General features: G+C 43.4%; 1 protein-coding gene across 3 annotated transcripts; it reads right to left on the bottom strand.

Moving 5' to 3' along the window:
* Positions 1 to 1,048: 1,048 nt before the first annotated feature.
* Positions 1,049 to 12,485, bottom strand: LOC310666080 (membrane-spanning 4-domains subfamily A member 12-like). Of its 3 annotated transcripts, XR_014505762.1 has the most exons (8): positions 12,414 to 12,485; positions 11,123 to 11,361; positions 9,081 to 9,200; positions 7,651 to 7,707; positions 5,462 to 5,599; positions 4,482 to 4,604; positions 3,511 to 4,068; positions 1,049 to 2,510 (listed from the first exon to the last, which is right to left on the bottom strand). XR_014505762.1 is itself a non-coding variant. In XM_083416660.1 (7 exons), the coding sequence occupies exons 2-7, from the start codon at positions 11,327 to 11,329 to the stop codon at positions 3,955 to 3,957; spliced, it is 759 nt and encodes a 252-aa protein (XP_083272786.1). In that variant the 5' UTR covers positions 11,330 to 11,361; positions 12,414 to 12,485; the 3' UTR covers positions 1,049 to 3,954. The 3 variants fall into 3 exon arrangements, 1 of the variants encoding a protein (XP_083272786.1); XR_014505763.1 differs by lacking the exon at positions 12,414 to 12,485 and having other exon boundaries at positions 11,123 to 12,365; XM_083416660.1 differs by having other exon boundaries at positions 1,049 to 4,068.
* Positions 12,486 to 21,727: the final 9,242 nt, after the last annotated feature.

Here is a 21,727-nt window from a genome sequence, read left to right as displayed (position 1 = left end):
GCCTCTCCCCTCTTGGAAAGCAGATTTGAAAGGATTCTATTGCGGCCAATATAACAGGTTGTGTTGTGTGCTTGGTAAGTGTGTGGGACAGTTCCCCCAATTTGCAAAAGTGCTCACAGGCCCCAAAAGGCTGGACTCCTCTGGCCTGGTGGACAGTCTTTTGGAGGACAGGGTTTGCTTTTATGCCACTGTTTTGATCTTTGTAGGTGGTATTTTTGTTTTAACGGTATTATATTGTCCACAGCTTAGATATTTTTAAAGTGTCTTATAACTGCTTTGAAATAAATAAACTATACACAGAGGGAAGAACTGTTTCTCTGTTTAATCGCAACCGATCCAATAGCTTTGCTTCTATGAATTTTGAAGCACTATTTTTAGAACAGGAAGCTTAAAGGTGAAAGCAAGTGAATGGAACGTAGGGTTGCCATATGTTTTCCTTTTTTCCAGACACGTCCTCTTTTTCAGGATTAAATTTTTTATCCGGGCAGATATTTTAAATGTGGCAAAATGTCTGGGGTTTTTTGTTTACAGTAACCCAAGAAAAGTTTCTAGTGCATTAGACTCAGATCTAAGGCACCTGGCTAAGCTAGTCTGCAGCAGAGAATTGCAACAGAGCAGCATCTTAAACCAGTGGCGTAGCGTGGGTTGTCAGCACCCGGGGCAAGGCAAGTAATTTGCACCCCCTAACCCGTAGATTTACACCCCCTAACCCGTGGATTTGCGCCCCCTAACCCTAACCCCCAGATGTTGCGCCCGGTGCGGCCGGCCCCCCCTGCACCCCCCATGCTACGCCACTGTCTTAAACTAGCTACATACTGTATAAATCCCTTCTCTTGTGACTGAACTAAAAGGATGCTGGCCCAGCTGCAAGATCTTGGAGAAGGAGTCTGGGAGAGCAAGAGTTAACAACACCCTGCCCATAAGGAGAGCCCATATGTACATGTTAAACAGTTCAATACATTGTTCTGTGCACACTTACGTTCACAGAGATGTGAACATGAGCCCAAATACTTTCATTTGGCAAATGTACTCATCAAAAGGCAGGAAAACCATTCCACCATTTTATTGAAAAAGCTGCATGGATAAACATTTTGTATGGGCACATAAGAACATAAGAGGCGGCTGCTGGATCAGGCCAATGGTCCACCTAGTGTAGCATCCTCTTCTCGCCTGTGGAAAGCCTGCAAGCAAAACAGTATGGCTGACCCCTTATTATGGTATTGTGTTCAGCCATTCATATATCTCCACATATTTGCATACGAATAAAACAATAGTTCTTGAAAGAGAAAAAATCATTCTTCACTTTTAGTTGACGCAAAAAACAAGCAACAGTTTAGGGCATGTATTCTATGCAATGTAGCAGAAGGAGGGAGATCTCTTTAACATGGTATCAGCAACCACCCCCAGTTGTTTGTTTTTTAAGTGCTCATATTAAAACTGTATAAAAATGTATGGGTTCGATCCTACACATGTTCCCAAAAGCCTACAGATGTTGAATGTATTAAGAATATGCAACATCTTTAAGTTCTACTAGCCAGTGAATCAGGGGGATCTTAAACAGTGATTGAAAGCTTTTTAATTAGTAGTCTAGATAGTTCCACAGTCCTTCCCAGAAATAACTTGAGGAGAATGGATCAGGTTTTGTTTTTGTTTTTAATGTCCTTCAGACAACATAATGTGGGCCCTAAATTGTGTCTAGTGTAAATCAGGCCTCCATTGCTGTGCCCCAACTTAAGCACTCTCTCCAAGCACCTTTCTCTGTTTACCTGGACTTGGTGGACCTGGGAGAGCATAGTTTGCAGCATTGAGGGCTGCCAGGAGTCATGGGAAAGGTAGGTTCCTTAATCCCCTGGATGCTTCTATATGGTGTGGAGGGCTCCACAGGTAAAACGCCCTTTGTTAGGCCCTAGCTATATGGCAGCACCATAAGAACCACATTCTCCATTGCAGCTAGTTGTGCAGTGTCTAGTGACTAATGGTGGCTGAAGTTCCTTTGGCGCTCTCCGTGCTGCTGCCCATTAGTTTTGATGAGTTCAGGAAAGAAAGAGACAGTGGAGAACATTCAAGAGAACCTGAAGAGAGATCCATGTCAAGACAGAGTGGTCTTAACTTGAGACTAAATCTAAGGAGAGCTCATCAGTGGAGCTGCCTCCATTGCATCCTCATCAAGTCGCCTGGCAGAGCTTTTTCGGGTTGTACGGGGCCTTTTACAGGCTGGGAGAACCAACGGTAGTTCGCTGTGACTTGTTTGCAAGGCATTTTGAGGATAAAATTGCTTGCATCCACTAAGACCATGAATCTGCTGTTATAGCAGATGAATCTCATGGGGTGTCCAGAGCATAGTCTAGTCCTCTTGTGTTGGATGAGTTTCAGTTGGTAAGGCTCGAGGATGTGGACAAGGTGCTCGGATTGGTCAGGGCAACCACTTGCGCTCCAGACCTTTGCTCCTCTTGGCTGATAAAAACCAGCAGGGAGGGAACAGCTGGCAGGGCCAGGGAGGTGATCAATCCCTCTTTATGAGAGGGGGTGGTCCTTGCCTGTTTGAAGGAGGCAGTGGTAAAACCAATCCTTAAGAAGCCTTCCCTGGATTTGGAAAACCTAACTAACTTTTGAGCAATTGCTAATCTCCCTTTCCTGAGCAAGGTTCTGGAGCGAGTGGTCGCAGACCAGATCCAGGTGCTTTTGGAAGAAACTGATTTTCTGGATCCATTTCAATCAGGGTTTAGGCCCAGTTTGGGCACAGAAACTGCTTTGGTCACCCTGTATGATGACGTCTGTTGAGAGAGACAAGGGAAACATGTCCCTGTTAATTCTCCTCGACCTCTCAGCGGCTTTTGATACCATTGACCATGATATCCTTCTAGAGTGGCTGTCCGAAGTAGGGGTGGGTGGCACTGCTTTGCGGTGGTTCCAGCCCTACTTGGATGGTTATTCCCAGAGGGTGTTGCTTGGGGAATGCTTTTCAACTCCATGGAACCTTCAATGTGGGATTCTGCAGCGCTCAATCCTATCTCCAACGTTGTTTAACATCTACATGAAACCGCTGGATGGGGAGTATGTTGTCAGCAGTATGCTGATAACACTCAGCTCTATTTCTTCTTTACATCTGCAGGTGAGGCAGTGGAAGTGCTGGACCAGTGACTTGCCTTGATAATGGACTGGATGAGACCCAACAAACTGAAACTCAATCCAGATAAGACTGAGGGACTGTTAGTGGGTGGTTCCCTAGACCGGATGGGTGGGAGATTGCCTGCTCTTGATGGGGTTATATTGATGGGGTTACACGACCTATAACGCCTTAAACAGCTCAGGACTGCAATACCTCAAAGACCACCTCTTTCCATATGAACCTACCTGGACCCTGAGATCATCTTCTGAGGTCCTCCTCCATGTACCACCTCCTCGAGAGGTTCGGAGGGTGGCAACAGGAGAATGGGCCTTCTCTGCAGTGGCTCCCCGTCTGTGGAATGCTCTCCCCAGAGAAGTTCACCTGCCGCCTTCATTACACACCTTTAGGCGCCAGGCAAAAACGTTCCTTTTTAACCAGGCCTTTGGTTGATTTGATTGACATCTTATGCCCTTTTAAAATGGTGGGGGGGGGGTGGGGGGCTATTGGGTGGTTGTTTTAATTTTGATTACGGATTTTGTGGTTTTATATTTTGATTTTATTTTGTAAACCGCCCCGAGACCTGCAGGTATAAAGCGATATATAAATTCAATAATCACAATAATAATCAGGTGTGCAACCCCCACTCCAACATCTGTGGTAATTCCATACCCTAACATTTTAGACTATTAATCAAATTGGGTAATCTACTAAAAATTGCAGCGACAGCACATAGCCTGGGTGGATAGATATATTTATGGTGGGGGGGAGGGAGTTAATACATCAATAATATTTCACTTCCTGGCTTCTTGGAAGTGATATCTTTGATCACTTTTCTCTTGGGGTCTTTAGCAAGCCTCTTCCTTGGAAGAAAGTGTAGCACTGGAGGCTGGAGGAGCAGGGTTGCCTTCAGCAGAATTCATACCACCTTGATAGATGGTGTACTGCATGAAAGTTATGGCCTGAAACACACACAAACATACATGGTTATGATGGTGTCCTTTTTCCCCATGTCACCATGATCTAAACAATTGCTCTAAATTCTTAAAGCCCTCTGTAGCTGAACTCTACCAGTGCAGCTGATACCACACTGATAAGGAACAGGGTCATTCAAGCCTTTTGCAGCCATATCAAATGCTATTGCTGTACATGGGGGGTGCATGAATAAGGAACAGAAGACTTCCAAGGCTCCATCAGACTCGTGGTCCAGAACCATGGTCCTCTACTGTATTTAACAGCTGGTGATTCCAAGACAGCTGCAAAGGATCCCAGGGGAGCCTGAAGGCATTTCTAAACCCCACGAATCAATATCTCCTCTGTACCATATTTTCAATATGATCTGCTTAATTTCTGAGCAAGGCTTTCCAATGCTTACCCTCTCATTGTTACAGCAGACGGCCAGGCACCCAAAATGTGTTGTGGAAACTGCAATGCAGAACTCCAGGGAGGTGAACAAGAAGAGGAGGATTCCGAGACCAGTACCTATTTGGTAGCTTAGCTGCAAAGCAGAGGAGCAGGTGACATGACAACACGGACACAGCTCTGGGTACTAGAAAATCATCTCAGTGGTTTCAAGGCAGCTCATAAGAAAAATTCTGACCTGACAACACGAGTGAAAAATTCATGTGCAGAAGAGTTGGAGGCCGTGGTGATGACTATTTAGAATCGTTTGGGCAAGAGGTCATACTGACTTACATCTGCCTCTTTGAATATAACACAGTAAGAAACAGGGCTGTGCAGCTGGGACCTTCTTAGTATGTTTGCATTTTGCAGCCTCACAAAGCAAATCTCCAGGCATACAGTGAATAGGATTTAGAAGGCCCCGATACGTGTGGTGCACACATTAGGCTAAAAACCTCATTTGTGCCTTGCCACCTGCATGAAGGCTGCTAATATAGGATAGAACACAGAAGAACTACCCGATGTACATTCTGATCAATATATTATCAGGTTGTATGGCAGGTGAATCAGAAAAAAGTCCACTTAAGCTACACATAGTAGTTTTGCTATTGACCCTTCTGTGCCGTTGACATTTGCCTCTCTTTTCAAAAGAAGCAGCTAAAGAGAATATCTGTGTCAAAAAACAAAGACGCTATCAGCACTATACATTGAAAGCAGTACCATCCTACTTCAAACCATCACACCTTACCCAAAGAATCCCAGGAAGTTTTTTTTAAGGGTGCTGAGAGTTGTTTGTCTTCCCAAAGAGCTACAATTGCTAGAATTCCCAGAGGCTGGTCTCTTGATGTGGGAACTGCTTGCAGCGCAAGCAAAGCTGAAGGTGGGTCTAGGTTTCTCTCCCTTTCTAAAGATTTTGCCCACAATGTCAACATTTTTTGGAACTTGTTCACTTACCTCACAAGAATATTTGTCTTGATTAAGATGATCACACTTTTTAAAAACAGAATTTAGGCACAGCTCCGTCAAATAGAGCACGATGCCAACTAATGCCATTATAGAACTTGTGATGTTCATTCCCACGCTGCATTTCACCTGAAAGATACAATGAATCAGGCGACCAAAAAACAGAGGTCCATCTTCAAAGGCAAATAGTCTAATGAAGAGAGTCATACCCAGAGAAATACCTGTTTTGCAAGAGGCCTTAGTTCAAGCCGTACTGAGGTTTTCATCAGAGGAAATAGAAATCTGAAGCAGTGTGAAGGATCTGTCAACCACACAAAACTGCAGGCTTCCTATTGTTTGTATTTGTGCTGAAGCTTGGAATGAACTAGTTCAGTCAAACGAAGTTCACTGAATTAGTTCAAAAATCTCTAAACGTCACCTGAAAGTAGTTCCCATAACTGCTAGGTGAACAGAACAAGAACTAAGTTCAAACTGGAGGTGTAAGGGACGGAAAGAAGCACCTGGGCACACATAGAGAGTAATATAACTGAGGACTCAGCTACACTGGCAAAGAAAAAAATGCTTTATATGTGTTGTTTATGCATTCTAACACTAGATGGGGCTGTGGAGTCCCGCTTTTGCCAACCCAATTTCTCATACAAAATTTGCAACGCGTTTAACTGAAACGCTTCTTTGATGTGTCTAGATCCAGTTTGAGTCTATGAAACTGGATTTGAGTGCCAGTTAGTTAGAGATCATGGTGCTGATAACACCAAGGTTGCAGGTTCAATCCCCGTATGGGACAGCTGCACATTCCTACATTGTAGGAGGTTGAACTAGATGCATAGTTCGCAGGTATGAGAACTTGCAAAGGGATGTCTGCAAAAGTGTGGCGGAACTTCATGCTCCGGCATCGGGGGTGGGGTTGGGTGAAGAGCAGACGGGAGCATGGCTGGTGCGCATCCCAAGAGCATGGTGCATGTCCCAGGGCGTGGTGCTGCCTACAGGGGAATGACGCGCCGCCTGCGGGGGAGTGGTGCCCAGTGTGGGGGGGGGGGGGAGCCGCGATGGCACCCCACCAGGATCACGCTGCAGGGGGAGCTCACTGCACCCCTCTTCCTCCACCAGTGGATCAAGCCAGAGACTCTTCTTTCTAAGAGCTGCTCTGGTGCTCAGGCAGCAAGGGTTCTGGGCCCTGGAACAAGATCCCCACTTTGAATCTCATGGTAGCACCTTCCAACCAGGGTTAGGATCAAGACGCATTACTTGAAGGAACCTCGGCTACCCTCTGTTCTAGGTTGGCTGCGGATCTCGAGCACCAGTCTTACAGGCTGCTTTGATTTACGATAAATGCTCTCAGAATAGTGTAGACAGTTACTATAGTGCTCCTCCAGAGAACCTTTCAGTTGCACATTCGTTATTATTTGTTCTCATGATGCTTTTGGGAGAGTCACACCTGATCCTGCTTTCACATGTTTGCACGTGCAAAGGTTTTGAGGAAGTCAGACTGCATCATTTCCAATCAGTGCATATCTTGTAACTTCCTACAACTTTTTATACTGCAAGTGTTCCGGTTTACTTTTGCCCTGCTTTTGCTCTGCTATAGCCATTCAGACAGGAATAGTGTAATAGCATTAGGGAAGCACCACAGAACAAACTTATGCAGAATAAACCCACCACTAATACACTATTAGTGTGGCAAGACCATGCTGCAGAACCACCTGCAATAAAACATCAGTCTGGAGGGGGCCATATAACCAGACATGTAACAAGAAGGCTAATTTGTTTGTTTATCCAGCAATACAAACGAGGACGCGGGTGGCGCTGTGGGTAAAACCTCAGTGCCTAGGACTTGCCGATCGCATGGTCGGCGGTTCAAATCCTCGCGGCGGGGTGCGCTCCCGTCGTTCGGTCCCAGCGCCTGCCAACCTAGCAGTTCGAAAGCACCTCCGGGTGCAAGTAGATAAATAGGGACCGCTTACCAGCGGGAAGGTAAACGGTATTCTGTGTGCTGCGCTGGCTTGCCAGATGCAGCTTGTCACGCTGGCCACGTGACCCGGAAGTGTCTGCGGACAGCGCTGGCTCCTGGCCTATAGAGTGAGATGTGCACACAACCCTAGAGTCTGGCAAGACTGGCCCGTACGGGCAGGGGTACCTTTACCTTTACCTTACAAATGAGGAGGGAATGGTGTGTATCTTACCAGGCTTGTATTAAGATATTTCTCAGTTGACACAGCCAGGGATCCAGAAATAATGAACTACTCAGGAGAAGAAAAAAGAAAAGATCATTTGGGTTGTTCACTAAAAACGACATAACATTTTCCTTAGTCCCAACATCTCAGTACTTTGGGACTGATGTCAGATAGTAGCATATTTTCTTCTTTTACCAAAGAACAGCCAACTATTGTCTTTCTGACTATCTCTCCAACATAAATGCATTGAAAACTGACAAGGAGATTTGTTTGTTTTAATTAAAATGTTTTTGAACATGTGAATATGGCTTTGGCATAAGATTCCCCCTTTCCTGTTGAACCATGTGTGCCAATCCTTTGCAGTCCTATGCAGAAAACTAAGCACTGTTGCTGCAAAGGCTTTGCCCAAGTTTTCCTGGATGGGATAGGATGACTTACCTGCCTCAACCAAAAGCATTACAAATGGAACTTAAAAATTTTCTGCATTTCTTGGGAAAGCCCTCCCCGGATAGTACAACTTGGTCTCAATCTGCACTATATATTTAAAGCTGTGTTACAGTCACTTTAAATAGTCATGCCCCTCCCTTAAATAATCCTGGGAACTGCAGCTTGTCAAGGGAGCTGAGAGTTAAGGGTGGGCTGCACAGAGCTACTATTCTCCGAGTGGTTTAACAATCAGTTCCTCTTCCCATGGAACAGTGGGAACTGTAGGTCTGTGAAGAGAATAGGGGTCTCAGAGACCTTAGCAAAGCATTTCTGCTTGCCAGACAGAACAACCCCTCCTCTCTTGCTCCCTTGCACTGTTCAGGGGGTTATTGTCACCTTTTTGAGCATATATGGGGAGGGTGGGGGCATGGGAAGGTGGAGAGTGGAGGAAGTCTCATTGTGCCAGTAGGAATCTTGACACTGGCTTCCACTAGTGCAACAACATAGTTGACTCCAGCCTACAGACTTCACTTCTACATGAAAGAGTAAATGCTTTTGGGGACACCACTGGGGTGGAGGTAAGCAGGTTTCCTGCATGAGCACATTTCCTTCATCTATGTCTATTCCATTTCGCAGAACTATAAGGATATGTGTGTGCGCCCACGCATGCATGAGAGAGAGAGATTATGACTTATTTACTAGCTATTAGTTCTCAATACAAAAAAAGTCAGCAATTGAATAGGAACATAATGGAGACTTCCTCTCCAAGGTCAAAGCTGGGTGCACACATCATACACCTAAAGCACCCCCCCCCAAAAAAAGGGGAACTGTAGTTTACCCTGCATGGAGCTACAATTCCTAGCACCCTTAAACTACAGTTTAGGATGGTTGGGCGTGTGTGGAGGATGTGCTTTAAATGTGCATTAAATGTATGCTATGTATGCAGCTCTAAATTTCATGACCATGGACACTGAAACAGACTGGTCCTCAAAGACAAATAACCAACTACTTACAAATAGCCCAGCCCAGAATGGATAACCTCCAAGAGCAGCAAAAACTGTATGGTAAGGTAAAAGGACAAGGGAGACAGCCCCGAAGCCAATGTGTACCAATCCAATCATGATCTGGATAACCTGGGAGAGAAAATTACACAAACAAGATCAGTTTCCTGAGCCCTGATAAGAGGTAAAAAACCACAAATCCCTGAATAATGACTTCAAGCTTTCCACACAGAAAAATAGTAAAGAGCATCTCAGGTCCCTAGATTGTGTGAGGAATATCCTCCTCTAAGTCCTTGTAATGGTGTCTGATAATTTGAACCTTTTCTATGGTTTATTCCTGTAGCTCGTGGCATCAATGAATGTGGCATAATCTGATATAAATTGACCCCCATCATGGAAGTACCTTTAACCCTGGTTACTAGTCTTTATTTTAAACATGCCCTGGAAGGTATGAGTAGATATCCTGAGCTTGTAACACTTAATGTAAATATCAGCACACAAATTCTGTGTTACAGGGGTGCCAACCTTTTTGGGGGGGGAGGTAAGCTCCACCCCACATAATGTTGCATGCACAACATTTGAATGGCAATGCCCATCAACTGGGGGGCAGCCCCATCAAATATTTTATTGGGGGTGGGGCGAAAAGAATTCAGCCCCTGGGAGTTGGCTCCTAAGCTGTGTTACTAGTAATGTTCAACTATTACCTCCTGTAGGAAAGAATCGGGTTTTGCACAGAATCTTCCTCCAAAGGTAAACAAAATAGCAAAATAGCAAACAGGCAGAAATTTGGATATAAACAATGGCATAAAGCAGAAGTTTTCAACCTTTTTGAGTCCATGGCTCCCTTGACCAACTACCTTCTTTCTGCAGCACTATGGGACTCAGGAGCCCAGTTATGTCACCCCTTGCCTGCAGAGCTGGCAGTCTCTCACCCTTTTTCAAACACCCTCCCTTGTGGAGTCTTCCCTCAGCCTCCTCTCCTCTCCCCCAGCTGCCACCCTTGGTCTCTGAGCTGAAAACAGAGGTGCCTCCCTGAGGCCCCATTCGCTTGTGGAGCTCATAGCCAGGGCTGTTGCAAAAAACAGCTGCACAAGCCTTTGGGAGGCAGAGATGTGAGAGGGCATCAGAGGAGGGAGGTAAGGACAGAAGGACAGAGGCCACTGTTGCCCGTGGCACCCATGGCCATCATTCAAGGCACCCCAGGATGCCATGGCACACTGGTTGAAAACCACTGTCAAAAAGGAATAAAGGACACTCACCCAAAAAGAACCCTCTTTTTTGAACATTGGTTCAACCCCCCCCCCCAAAAAAACCCTTAAACCCCAGGTTTTCAGTGGTGGGGTAGCTGAAAGCTACACCAGGACCCCATCTTTGCTTCTCAATGATCTCAAGGATCAGTTGTATGCTTCACTGAACACAGACCAAAAGAATGAGAGGGGTATGTTTTTTGTGGACGGCTTGTGCAGAATTTTAAGGGAAGAGCTTAACTCTTGCAGGAGGCACAGATTTCTGATTTCTGACTTTATGTTTGATTAGGCCTCAGGATAAGGTATGCATTGCTTTTTCTTCATAGTATGGATACAATGGCAAATTGTCATGCCCACTCTTGAGGTTTTGGGGATAGTTAGGGATCCTATTTGCTCTCAAGATCAAGATGCATATGCTGTGTGATCTGCTGCCCACTTATTGTCTCACCTTTATTCTTGTAGATATACCCCTGCTTTAAGTCGTTTACATACTGTCTTCTCCTCTGATTTGTAGAGGAATATTGTCTTCTTGTAAACTGAACACTTTGCATTGCCATTTGCCAGGGACTGGTTCATCAGTAATACTCTTAACTACGTAAATATTCCATTGAATAAGTCACCCAGCCAGCCCAAGCATTTTTAAATACATCTAACAAATCCCCATTGGATAAGAGAATAATTGAGACCATCCTTTGCATTAGCCTCTTGAACCTGTTGATAAGATTAGTCTTTTCTGCACTGACATCACTCTTGCAGGGAAACCACTGAACATAAGCCTGAACATGAGCAAATCTCAATTTCACTTACCCCCATAGATTTGGTCTCTACATAGCGGAGTGTCTCCATGGCTCCCACCTGCTCGTTCTGCTGAGGCTGGTTATCAGGGCCTCCAAGCTGCTGACCTCCATTGAGAACTGTCTCTGGTAGTTGGAGAACAGTATTTGAGGCCCCCTGGCCTGCCTGGTTTATGTTGTTACAATTTGGGGGAAGGAACACTATGGTTCTGTTAGCCATCGCTGCTGGATCTGTTGCCTTCTCTGAGATGTCTGTAAAAACAACCCTTATCAACAAATAAATGAACTGAGGCTGTAAAATGGAGGGGTGGAAATGGAAGCAAGAGGAGGATGTGAACAACCAGGTGTGAAAGAGGACAGAGTGTGAAAGAAGGAAGACAAAGAACTTGGAGGAAGCGTGAAGGGCTGAATGGTCTGAGGAAGTGGAAATACTAATGTTCCTGCAGCTGCTACTCTACCATCTTACTTCTCTGTTTCATTTAATTGCATTGTACACAGGTTGTACATTGACAATAAAGGTATTATTAACAAACACGCACACACACAGAGAGAGAGACAGAGACAGAGAGACAGAGAGAGAGAGAGAGAGAGGTGTCAAATTGTGCCCAACATTGGAAGGTAAGAGAGAGGAGGATGGACGAGACGGGTTGGGGTGGGGTGGAAGGGCTCGGCCTCTTCCGCCCCCTCAAGATTGGGGTTACCCAGCCCCATCCCAAATACTGGTTGAAGATGCCCTGGCCCTATAGAGCTCGTGCCTAGGCATTCAACACTTCCACCTCCAGTTCTCCTTTCCCACCAGGTCTGCTGTTGAACCAGGAAGACTCATTGAGAGAGAATCACCCAGCATGGAAGCTATAACTGCTTAGAAACTTGAACACCTACTCGAGTAAGCACAACTGTTGTGGATGCATTCACTTGAGGGTAGCCCTTTGTACTGGTTCCAGAGGAACTAGCAGGGATGCCACCTGAGACAGAATCGTAAGGTGCGTCACAACATCTTTCTCTACGTATACAGGACATTCCCATTTTGATTGGCCAATACCTCCCTAAACTGAGATTCTAGAGAGTGATCACACTTGCCCAGTGGATGAATTCTCAGATAGAAGACCTTCTACATGCTCTGCTTCGGTTGAACTAGTAACTTCTGTTCCCTAGAGTGGTCCTGGCTGTTCAGTAGTGAGGAGAAAGACCTCTGCATGTTATCACAAGCACCCTGTTATTCCTTCAAGCTTTTCAGAACTGAGCCCTGGATCAAATCAAGCCCATGCCCCCAAATTCATTTAACTCAGTCAAACTGTACTTACACAACACTTCTTGATGAGCTTCTTCTCAGCCTGCCAAGGTGAATGTGATGCTGAGAGTAAAATGGAAGTGGGGTGGTATTTATTCAGTTTCAGGCAGAACCTATTCAAGATGTGGTCACATCATCTACCAGCACAAACCACCTGTGCTTCCTTACACAGGCACTGGAAACATTGCAGCCACCCATTCTTAACCAAGTTATTGTAAGTGAAGTCAAAGCTGTAATATCTTCAAAATAAGTTTCCAGGTGTTCTTCCTCCCTGCAGAAGAATTGTTAGCACAAGAAGATCCTTTTTCCAACTCTCAATTTACATGCTCTTTTCACTTAAAAACTTGTAGTGAGGGTCAGCTAACGGATGTCTATTGAGTTTCTTATCAGAAAATTCACAATATTCATAGTACTGAATGAATGCCCCCATACCTTCTGCCATTGTTATGATCAAGGTATTAACAGACAATTTAATTTGATTGAAAATTCTTTGGTTAATTGTCATAGCTAGTATTCAGCACCCTCTACTGATTATTCCACTACAGCTGAGCTAAAATTTCCCAACAAATAATTTTCTGACAATTTTTTGAAAATTTCCTTTTTTTGAACTCCTCCTGAGCTATTACAAAAAATCTTGTCCTCCCTTAGAGACTATTTGGCAAAATGACCTTCCTTAGTTTGCCATCCTTGAATTTTGAGCACAACTGTGGATTCATTTTTTAAAAAATATTGTTTATGATTATTTTAGTATTTTTTAAAAAAGATTTTTTAAAAGATTTTTTCACTAATAAAATACTCTTTTCTAATATTTTCCAATATTCACTTAAGAAATCAATTTCCCTCCCACCCTTCCATGGTTTTCTCATGTTTATCATTTGCTGCTGCATATTATATTTAATCTATACCTTGTTTTCCCAACTTTATTCTCTAATTAACGTTTACTGCTGAAGTTACTCCAAACCTGCTAGTGTACTAACATGTTTAAATTATTTTTAAAATAATCTACAAACATGTTCCAATCCTCCTTAAAGGATGCTTCATTTTGTTCTCTGATTTTACTAGTACAGCAATCTTTTAGAATTGTTTGGGCTTCCCTGCTTCCTCTTCTGGTCTTCCTCTTAGTCCATTGCTTACCTCATCCATCCACATGAACTAACAACAGTTTCATTCAACTTTAAGTGAGCTGAAATTGGAGTGTGGCGTTCATCTCACTTTCAGGCCAAGGGAGCTGGTGTTTGTCCACAGACAGCTGTCCAGGTCATGTGGCCAGCATGACTAAACCGCTGCTGGTGCAATGGGACCCCATGACGGAAACCAGAGTGAACGGAAATGCTGTTTACCTTCCCGCCAAAGAGGTACTTATTTATCTACTTGCATTGGTGTGCTTTTGAACTGCTAAGTTGGCAGGAGCTGGGACAGAGCAACAGGAGCTCACTCTGTTGCGGGGGATTCGAACCGCCAACCTGATTGGCAAGCCCAAGAAGCTCAGTGGTTTAGACCACAGCGCCACCCATGTCTCCTCCTAATCCAAACCATGTTCCAAGTAGCCATTCCATGAATCTGCTTCTCTCCAAGACACAGGCCATTTTTTTCTACAAAAGATTATTGCATGAAAAATATTCGAGCTGTTCATGAACTCATGGTAGTTTTCTGTACTTGACTTTGCATCGAGCTCTTTTGTTGAAAAGTATGAGAAACTCTTTTAATAAGTGCTGTAGCAAGATGCCCATTCCCTGTTTTCACTGCTTTATTTGGTGCTGACTAAAGGAACAATTTTCACTATTTTCAGGAGACAGGAGAAAGTTCAACAGCAGGGGAATCACCAGTGCTCCTCTGTCTCCTTCATTCTGCCTAGGGCCAAGCTGAAATTTCTGTAGTGCCCCAGAACAATGCAGCTTGACAACAACATAATTCTGTGGGACAGCTTGCAATGGATCTGATGTGTAGAGATTTTTCCTGTTCTGATTAATTCAAGAGTGTTCTAGAAGGTTTCTTTCTATGTGAAAGAAACAGGCAGAAGGTTTATGTTGTTTGGGTTATCCCTTCTGAGAAACTGAGTACAGCTGGTTTAAACTGCTTCTGTTATCTTTCTGACAAGGTCGTGCTGGCTATAATAGTGAGGCCAGTGGGCTTTTAACTCACTTTCTATCTCTCTTCCTTCTGATGTGGTGTTCTGTACATAGTATGCTTAGTGTTAAGTTTTAGCCTTGTTATAAGTTTATGTATAACTTATGTATATACTTATACTTATATGCAACTGGATTTTTTATGTGCCAATCCTGAATGTATTGGATTTGTGACCATTATGCTCATTTGCCTTCAGTAGCAGTAAAACTCTGCTGGATGAAGTACAATTGCCTCTGTCTATTTTTTGGGAATCCTGGAATGTGTTCAAGTTCGTCCTCCTCCACACAGCACAGCGTTCTGGTGGGTGGATGGGTGGGTGGGAGGGAGATGGTATTATCTCCCCATCCCAATTGTTCCATGGAATGATGCTACTTTATGACATAGGCAATCTGAAACCTGAAGACTGACACCCAAGCTATTTTGAATGTCTTATTTTGAACTACTTACTTTGTTTTCCTTCTTATCTTATCTTTATTATTGTTATTATTATTCAAACAAACAAACATAACATCAGGCTAAGAGTAATAATAAGAACAATCATAAAAGCAGGAAGAATAAAATTACAAGATAATAAAATCATAATCATAATAGAAAGCTTAAGAAAGAATGATGGGTGTCTATATATTCCATAGTGGAACGCAAGGTTCATATTTGTACCAAACATAGCAAATAATCATGAATGTCAACAAATAAACTCATATTTAGTGGGAATGTGCCAACCATGAGATTGTAACAGAAGGATGGATTTGTACATTTCAGTTCTCTCAGTGTCTTATATTTCTAATATTAATTTCAGTTCACATTTGTGCATCAGTTTGTGATAATTATTATTTTGTAAACACTCATGAAAATATTGCAACATTTTAGTGCAAATTTTTCTTAATATACACATTTTAAATGAGTTTTGATTAAGGTACACATTTTTGCAAAACATTTCTCATAATATAATAATTTTTTATATAGCAATTTCACTAATATTTTAATGTGCATTGCTCCCTAATATATACATTTTTATAAGCATTATTTGAGGGGGAAAGTGCATCGCAAAATTTAGAAAAGTTTAGAATTTAGAAGGATGACAATGGTTGTTTTTGTTTTTGGTTCTTATATCATTTTGGAAAATGTGAATTTGATGGGCTTTAAATGTGAACTGAATCAATTTTTCCCTCCATCCCTAATAAGAATACATATGCCGTTCCTTCTAGTATTTAACAGGAGAAGCAGTAAAAATAAAACAAAACAAGGTGCAGTATAATCATAAATGTACAGGTGAAACAGATTATTAAAATATGTCACACAGAGGTTGGAAGATTTTACACATTAAAAACTAGCAGCACTAAAACAGAAAGATGTTATGTGATAGAAGGTTGTCCAGACAAAATCATTTTTAGTTTGTGCTGGAAAGATGTAGGCAGATGTCGACAGGGAGAGCATGATAGCATATAAATCTTCTATGCAAAGACACATTTGCAGGTATCCTCTTCCACCATCCCACCCCTGAAGATGACTCCCTGGTGAAACAGCTAACACAACATCCAATATCGTTAGCCAAGATCGCTAATTCTATTAAATCATTCAGAAGCAGAAGCAGCGTAAGTTTACTCTTGTAAAAGAGAATTGTCTAGCAAGAGTGTGGAATCGTAATCATAACAACATACATAAGGAATGCTCTTGGACCAGACTAGTTATTTCCCAATCTGATGCCTCTCCAAAGAGATCTGCTCAAGAATGATAAACATGGACTTGGTTTCTTAGGCACTGAAATAATAAGATGCAGTATAAGATACCATGTTGTTATGAGTTTGGGGAGGGCAGACCCCCCTCCCCTAATCTCTACGTTCAGTGAAGGGTCAGACATTGAGCAGATTCATATATTGATAAATTTAGCAAGGGCTGGGCATAACACCAGGCTAACTTCTTCATGAGCCTGCAGATGACTTGCTGGGGATGGTTTGTTGATGCAACACCGGTGCTGATGGGCTGCATGCCATCATCCAGGAAGAAGGCTCTGCCAAGCACACAGGGAGAAGTTGCCAGGGTAGCAGGGAATATGAGTCACCACAGGGAGCGGTGCCCTTTGCGAGAGGCTTTTGAAATGGAGGTTACAGAGAAACTGGAAGCAGAAGGGGAGGAGTTGTTTTCTACAAAGGCTGCTGAGAACAAGATGGAGGAAGCAGGCAGAACTTCATGTGCGCTGGCTGTGAGAGGCTGCCTTGCGAGGCTGAGGGCCATGACTGGCTGCTGCTCTGCTTTGGATGCAAGCTTGCTGAAGCAAGAGAGGAGCAAGAAAGGACACTCTTGGAATGTAATGTTCTTTTTTAAAATACTTTTTATTTATCAAATTTTTCAAAAATAACAATAAAGGAAAAACATTGCATCCAAAATTTACATCCAGTTCTAGTCTTCATACTTTTAGACTTCCCTCAGCCTGTCTGGAAATTTTCCATATTATCACAATTATTCACATTTCTTCTATCATATTGTTTTTTAACCCTAACCATAATAATCTTAACAAATTTATAAAACAATATTTCTCTCCATTATTATCACAGAGCTTCTTGAAAACCTACAAACGTTAATTGTCCTTCACATATAGAGGAATGTAATGTTCTGCCCTTCTTCCATCGAAGGCTTCAGATGTAAATATGTGTAAAACAAACCATATTTCTTATCATCTCCACTGTGCCTCATTCCAAAGGAACACAAGCTCTAAAGTGCCAAGACTTCTGGAATCTCTTGTAACAATATAGTTTATGCAACATCTTGCAAAAGTAGATAATCAGGAAGCCTGTTATCTGTTCTACTTCTTTCTTTTCCCTTTGTTGGAATTATATAATTTCAAACATTATTTACTGTCTATGTTATGACAGTACAGTCAAACCTCTTCTTACGTCCACCTCCGCTTGCGTCCATTTCGCCCAACGTCCACGGCAAACCCGGAAATAACCAGCGGGTTTGCCACCAGTTGCACATGCGCAGAAGTGGGCAATCGCTGCCCATGCCTGGGCACAACGGCGCCTCTCCCAGCGACCCATTTCGACTTCCGGACGGGCCTCTGGAATGGATTGTGGTCGTGCGTAGAGGTTCCATTGTATGCTATTGTGCATTTTTATTGGTTATTTTCTTATCATGTAATAATTGAGAGTAGGGCGGGTGGAAGTGAGATCATTCTCACCCATTAGTTAATATGTTGAATTGAATTTTCCACACACTCAGACAGGAGCAGGCAGCTTCTGTTCTATAGAAGGTAGAGGCTTCTAAATGTGGCCAAACACCCTGTTATTCAAACCTTGCAGAGCTGTGCCCTAGATGAAAATTAATTTGACTTCCTCTGAAAGTACTGATGTACATTTCTTGTGCATTTAGTACACTTCTTGGTGTTTTTGTTCTCAGCCTCCAAGCATATGTACAATCTCACCAAGAAATAATAAGAAGTGAAAGCAGTGCTTCAGGTGGTACTAAAGTGGAAGCAGGATGGGTTTTAAAAATATATGCAGGAACCACAATTACCACACCTGACATTTTCTAGAAAATGACCTACAGAAAAACACGAGAAACTTCCAGTAGGCTCAGCCAGGTGAAGGCTTAAGATCACAAGCAGGTTATTTAAATATCATAAATGTGTTGTTGGCAACAGGGTTCCCCTCCCCAAAGGGTAAATCTGGATTAGATGGGTTAAAAATACAGGCTAACTTATGATGTTATGTGAGTGCTGTGAAAAACTTGCATGAGGGGCACCGATCTCAACATGAACACCCATCTAGAAGCACCCTTAGACTGAATTTGAGCACTGATTCTTTGCTTATTCAGAAATATTCTTTTTTCATCTTACCATACAGCAGTACCTCGTGTTATGTACTGAAGTTCTCACCCTGGGCCAGCAGGCGGATACTGTAGATAGTTGTGCAAATGAAGGATCGAAAGTGACATTCGGTGATTGGATAGTTTTAGAAAGTTGTTACAGTAACGAGGTTCTGGAGTTCTATATAAGCAGGCTGACTGAGCTCTTCAGTTCAGTTCTGTTCCAGCTTACAAATAAAGAGCTGCTTTGGAAGAATCGCTGTGTCGTCTGATATGTTCACTCACAACTTAACACTGGCGACGAGGATGGGATCGATGGACATCAGAGCACAGCCAGATGCGGCCACCCTCTGAACTGAGCTGAATAACTGAGCGAAATCACTGAACAGAACCAATTCAGAGCTGACTCTTCTGGCTAGAGCACTGTGTTCCATCCATCGCCCTTCACACCGGCATCGGAATCATGGCTTCACTTGTGCCTCTACCGCCGTTTGCACCAGCCTCTGAATCATGGGACTCCTACCTCGCTCAGTACAGGCTAACTGATGATGTTATGTGAGTGCTGTGAAAAACTTGCATGAGGGGCACCGATCTCAACATAAACACCCATCTAGAAGCACCCTTAGAGTGAAGGGTGGGGGTGGGGAACCAAGTACACCTTAACAATATTTGCCATATACTAGTTCCCCAAATCTGGGTGGACTAATTTGCATGATATGCAAATTATTTGCTAATTATACAAATCATGTGTTGGGCTAGGAAATGTTTAAACAGCCACTCTTAGCTCCCAGACTCCAACGCCAAACCATTTCTTGAAATGGATGTTTCAGTTTTCTTTGACACTTTTGGATGCAACATGTATTTGAACTGTGGTTCGGGGGGCTTGGCCCCTGATGTGTGCCTGCCGGGTGCTCTGATTCTTCAGCCTCCCAGGGCAGTGAGTCTTTGAAACTAAGAGCCTCAGTGTGTCTCTTGGGATGTCAAGTACCCTTTCGTCCCCAATCTGTGCTCAAGCCAGAAACTGAGTGCTGCTGTGTTGTCTAATTCAACCCCCCTTAAAAGAAGACTTCTTGCCCTTCGAGTTTACGCATGTATGGTAACAGATGTGAAAAGTCCTAGTCCCATTTTTGCTCCAATATGTGTGGTGGTCAGGGGTAGAGCCAGGCGGTGGAATCACACCCGTCTTCAACATGTTCACTCCTCACCTCAGCTGTATACAGTGGTACCTCAGGTTAAGAACTTAATGCGTTCTGGAGGTCCGTTCTTAACCCGAAACTGTTCTTAACCTGAGGTACCACTTTAGCTAATGGGGCCTCCCACTGCCACCGCCACGTGATTTCTGTTTTATCCTGCAGCAAAGTTCTTAACCCGAGGTACTATTTCTGGGTTAGCGGAGTCTGTAACCTGAAGCGACTGTAACCTGAAGTGTTTGTAACCCAAGGTACCACTGTACTCATGTTTGCTCCATGCTTATAATCGGCTAAGATCCAGCTTCCTTGACATCTTTTAGAAGTTGTGGTTCTCTTGACTGGTTTTGTTGTCCTTGTTCTTGCTTCTGCGAGCTTCTACGAGTCTATCCTACCTAGTGGAGATAGGATAGGCAGACACTTGGAAAAACAACTTTTGAGTCCTTCAGCTGAAGTGCCATGCACAGGGGAGCCTATTAAACACTTTGCTGGATTTGTGGTCCTTGGAAGAAGATGAAGCTGTCTTCCCACATGCCTGCCTCAGAGCTCTGGAACAGTCTGGGCAAGAGCCTGCAGTATTTACATCTAGCCTTGCCTATAGCCTGTTGTGGAGCTGCGAAAGAGGCAAGCATTGGAGAGACAGCTTCATTTCACACCAGCGATTAAGGCCCCAAATACAGGAGAGTCAGTGTCCATCAGAACTTGTCCAGGGAGGTACAGGCATCTAAGCATCTTTAGCAGCTTTCGTGATACTGGTGGCACTATGCTCTGTGTAACCAAGTAAGGTGGTTTTATGTTTACTGAAAATAGATGGGATAGTTTTAGATCCTCCTTAATGAAGTAGGAGGACATATTACTCTATCCCAGCTCTATTTGAGCACCGATTCTTTGCTTATTCAGAGGTATTCTTTTTTCATCTCACCATACAGCGGTACCTCGGTTTCAGAACAGTCCTGTTCGGTTCGGTTTACGAACTCCACAAAACTGGAAGTAGTATCCCGGTTTGCGATCCTCCCTGGACCTCAGCCTAAGAACGGAAACGGAATGATGGAAGAACACCGGTGGTGGGAGGCCTCATTAGGGAAAGTGTGCCTCTGTTTAAGAATGGTTTTGATTTAAGAATGGACTTCTGGAACGGATTAAGTTTGTAAACGGAGGTACCACTGTATTTATTTTCCAATTAACTGCTCACTTTCCCCCTTTCTACTTGTAGACTTAGATGAGATAAATAAACTAATGGTGAAGGATAGAAGGATCTGACAATTTCTGTTCCCTCAGTTTCTGTTTATCTGAAATTCATTTCTCCACATTTCTGCAGCAATCCGCATTAAGAAAATCCTCAGGAACATTCTTCAGTATTCTAGTGTGAATTTCTCCTAATAAACATGTTTATTGTATGCAGTTTTGACTAGTGTTTACATTTTTGCAAGCAATTGCTCCGAATATAATGCATTTTTATTTGATTTTCACAAATATATCCAGTATAATCAATGTTCCCCCCACCCCCGGGGGGGGTGTAGTCAAGGGTACACAATACCAACACCTCTTTTTGTTGTTGTTAAAAAGTGTGGCACTTTCTGTAGCAACTTCATTGTGAGTATCAGAACCTGTTTTCTAGGGGGAAAGCACAGATTAAAATGCACTTTCTCCTAAAATATGCAGTTTTGTAAGCATTCATTAGTTGGAGAACTGCATCACAAATTTCATATACGTGAGAATTTCAAAGGATGTATGTGTTTTGGTCAGGTGCTGCCCAGTTCTGCCCAACATTGTGGGCACCTGATGGAGTGCCCCACTGCAGCGCATGACACGTTGGTTCACCCAGCCAGGCACCCACCGCGAAGGTTTTGTGGGTGCCTCAGCAGCCTATGGTTTCAGTCATTTTTATCCGATTCTCACAAGCAGAAGACAGGGGCAGAAAATCTGTACCATAAAATGGCACGTGAGATTTCACATTGTTGAACTTTTGCCCATACACAAAATTCCACATCACTGGCTGCAGTCATGTGCATGAACAGTAGTGTACAGGGAAACTAGGGAACATGGGAACTACACTTTCAAGCTTTCATTGCAACCCTTGATGCTGCTACATGGTGGGAAGTTATGTAGGTAGCAGAGCATTCATTAGATCCTTTCTGAGCAAGTGCAGCAGAGTCTAGGGATGGTAGATGTGGAACTACATTTTCCATGATGCCTGGTGGCCTTGAATATA

This window comes from Podarcis tiliguerta (genome assembly GCF_965153285.1).
Source record: "Podarcis tiliguerta genome assembly, chromosome: 1".
NCBI lineage: Eukaryota > Metazoa > Chordata > Lepidosauria > Squamata > Lacertidae > Podarcis > Podarcis tiliguerta.
Note: the sequence above shows the minus strand (reverse complement) of the source record. Positions and strands in the feature narration are given on the sequence as shown.

What these genes read in the sequence shown, in the direction of transcription:
- LOC310666080 (XM_083416660.1), bottom strand. Translation starts at nt 11,329, where the DNA reads ATGGCTAACAGAACCATAGTGTTCCTTCCCCCAAATTGTAACAACATA. An exon ending in AAGACAAATATTCTTGTGAG is followed by an intron (nt 4,605 to 5,461) that starts GTAAGTGAACAA and finishes TCTGCTTTGCAG; the next exon opens with CTAAGCTACCAAATAGGTAC. An exon ending in TCTGCTGTAACAATGAGAGG is followed by an intron (nt 4,069 to 4,481) that starts GTAAGCATTGGA and finishes TGTGTGTTTCAG; the next exon opens with GCCATAACTTTCATGCAGTA.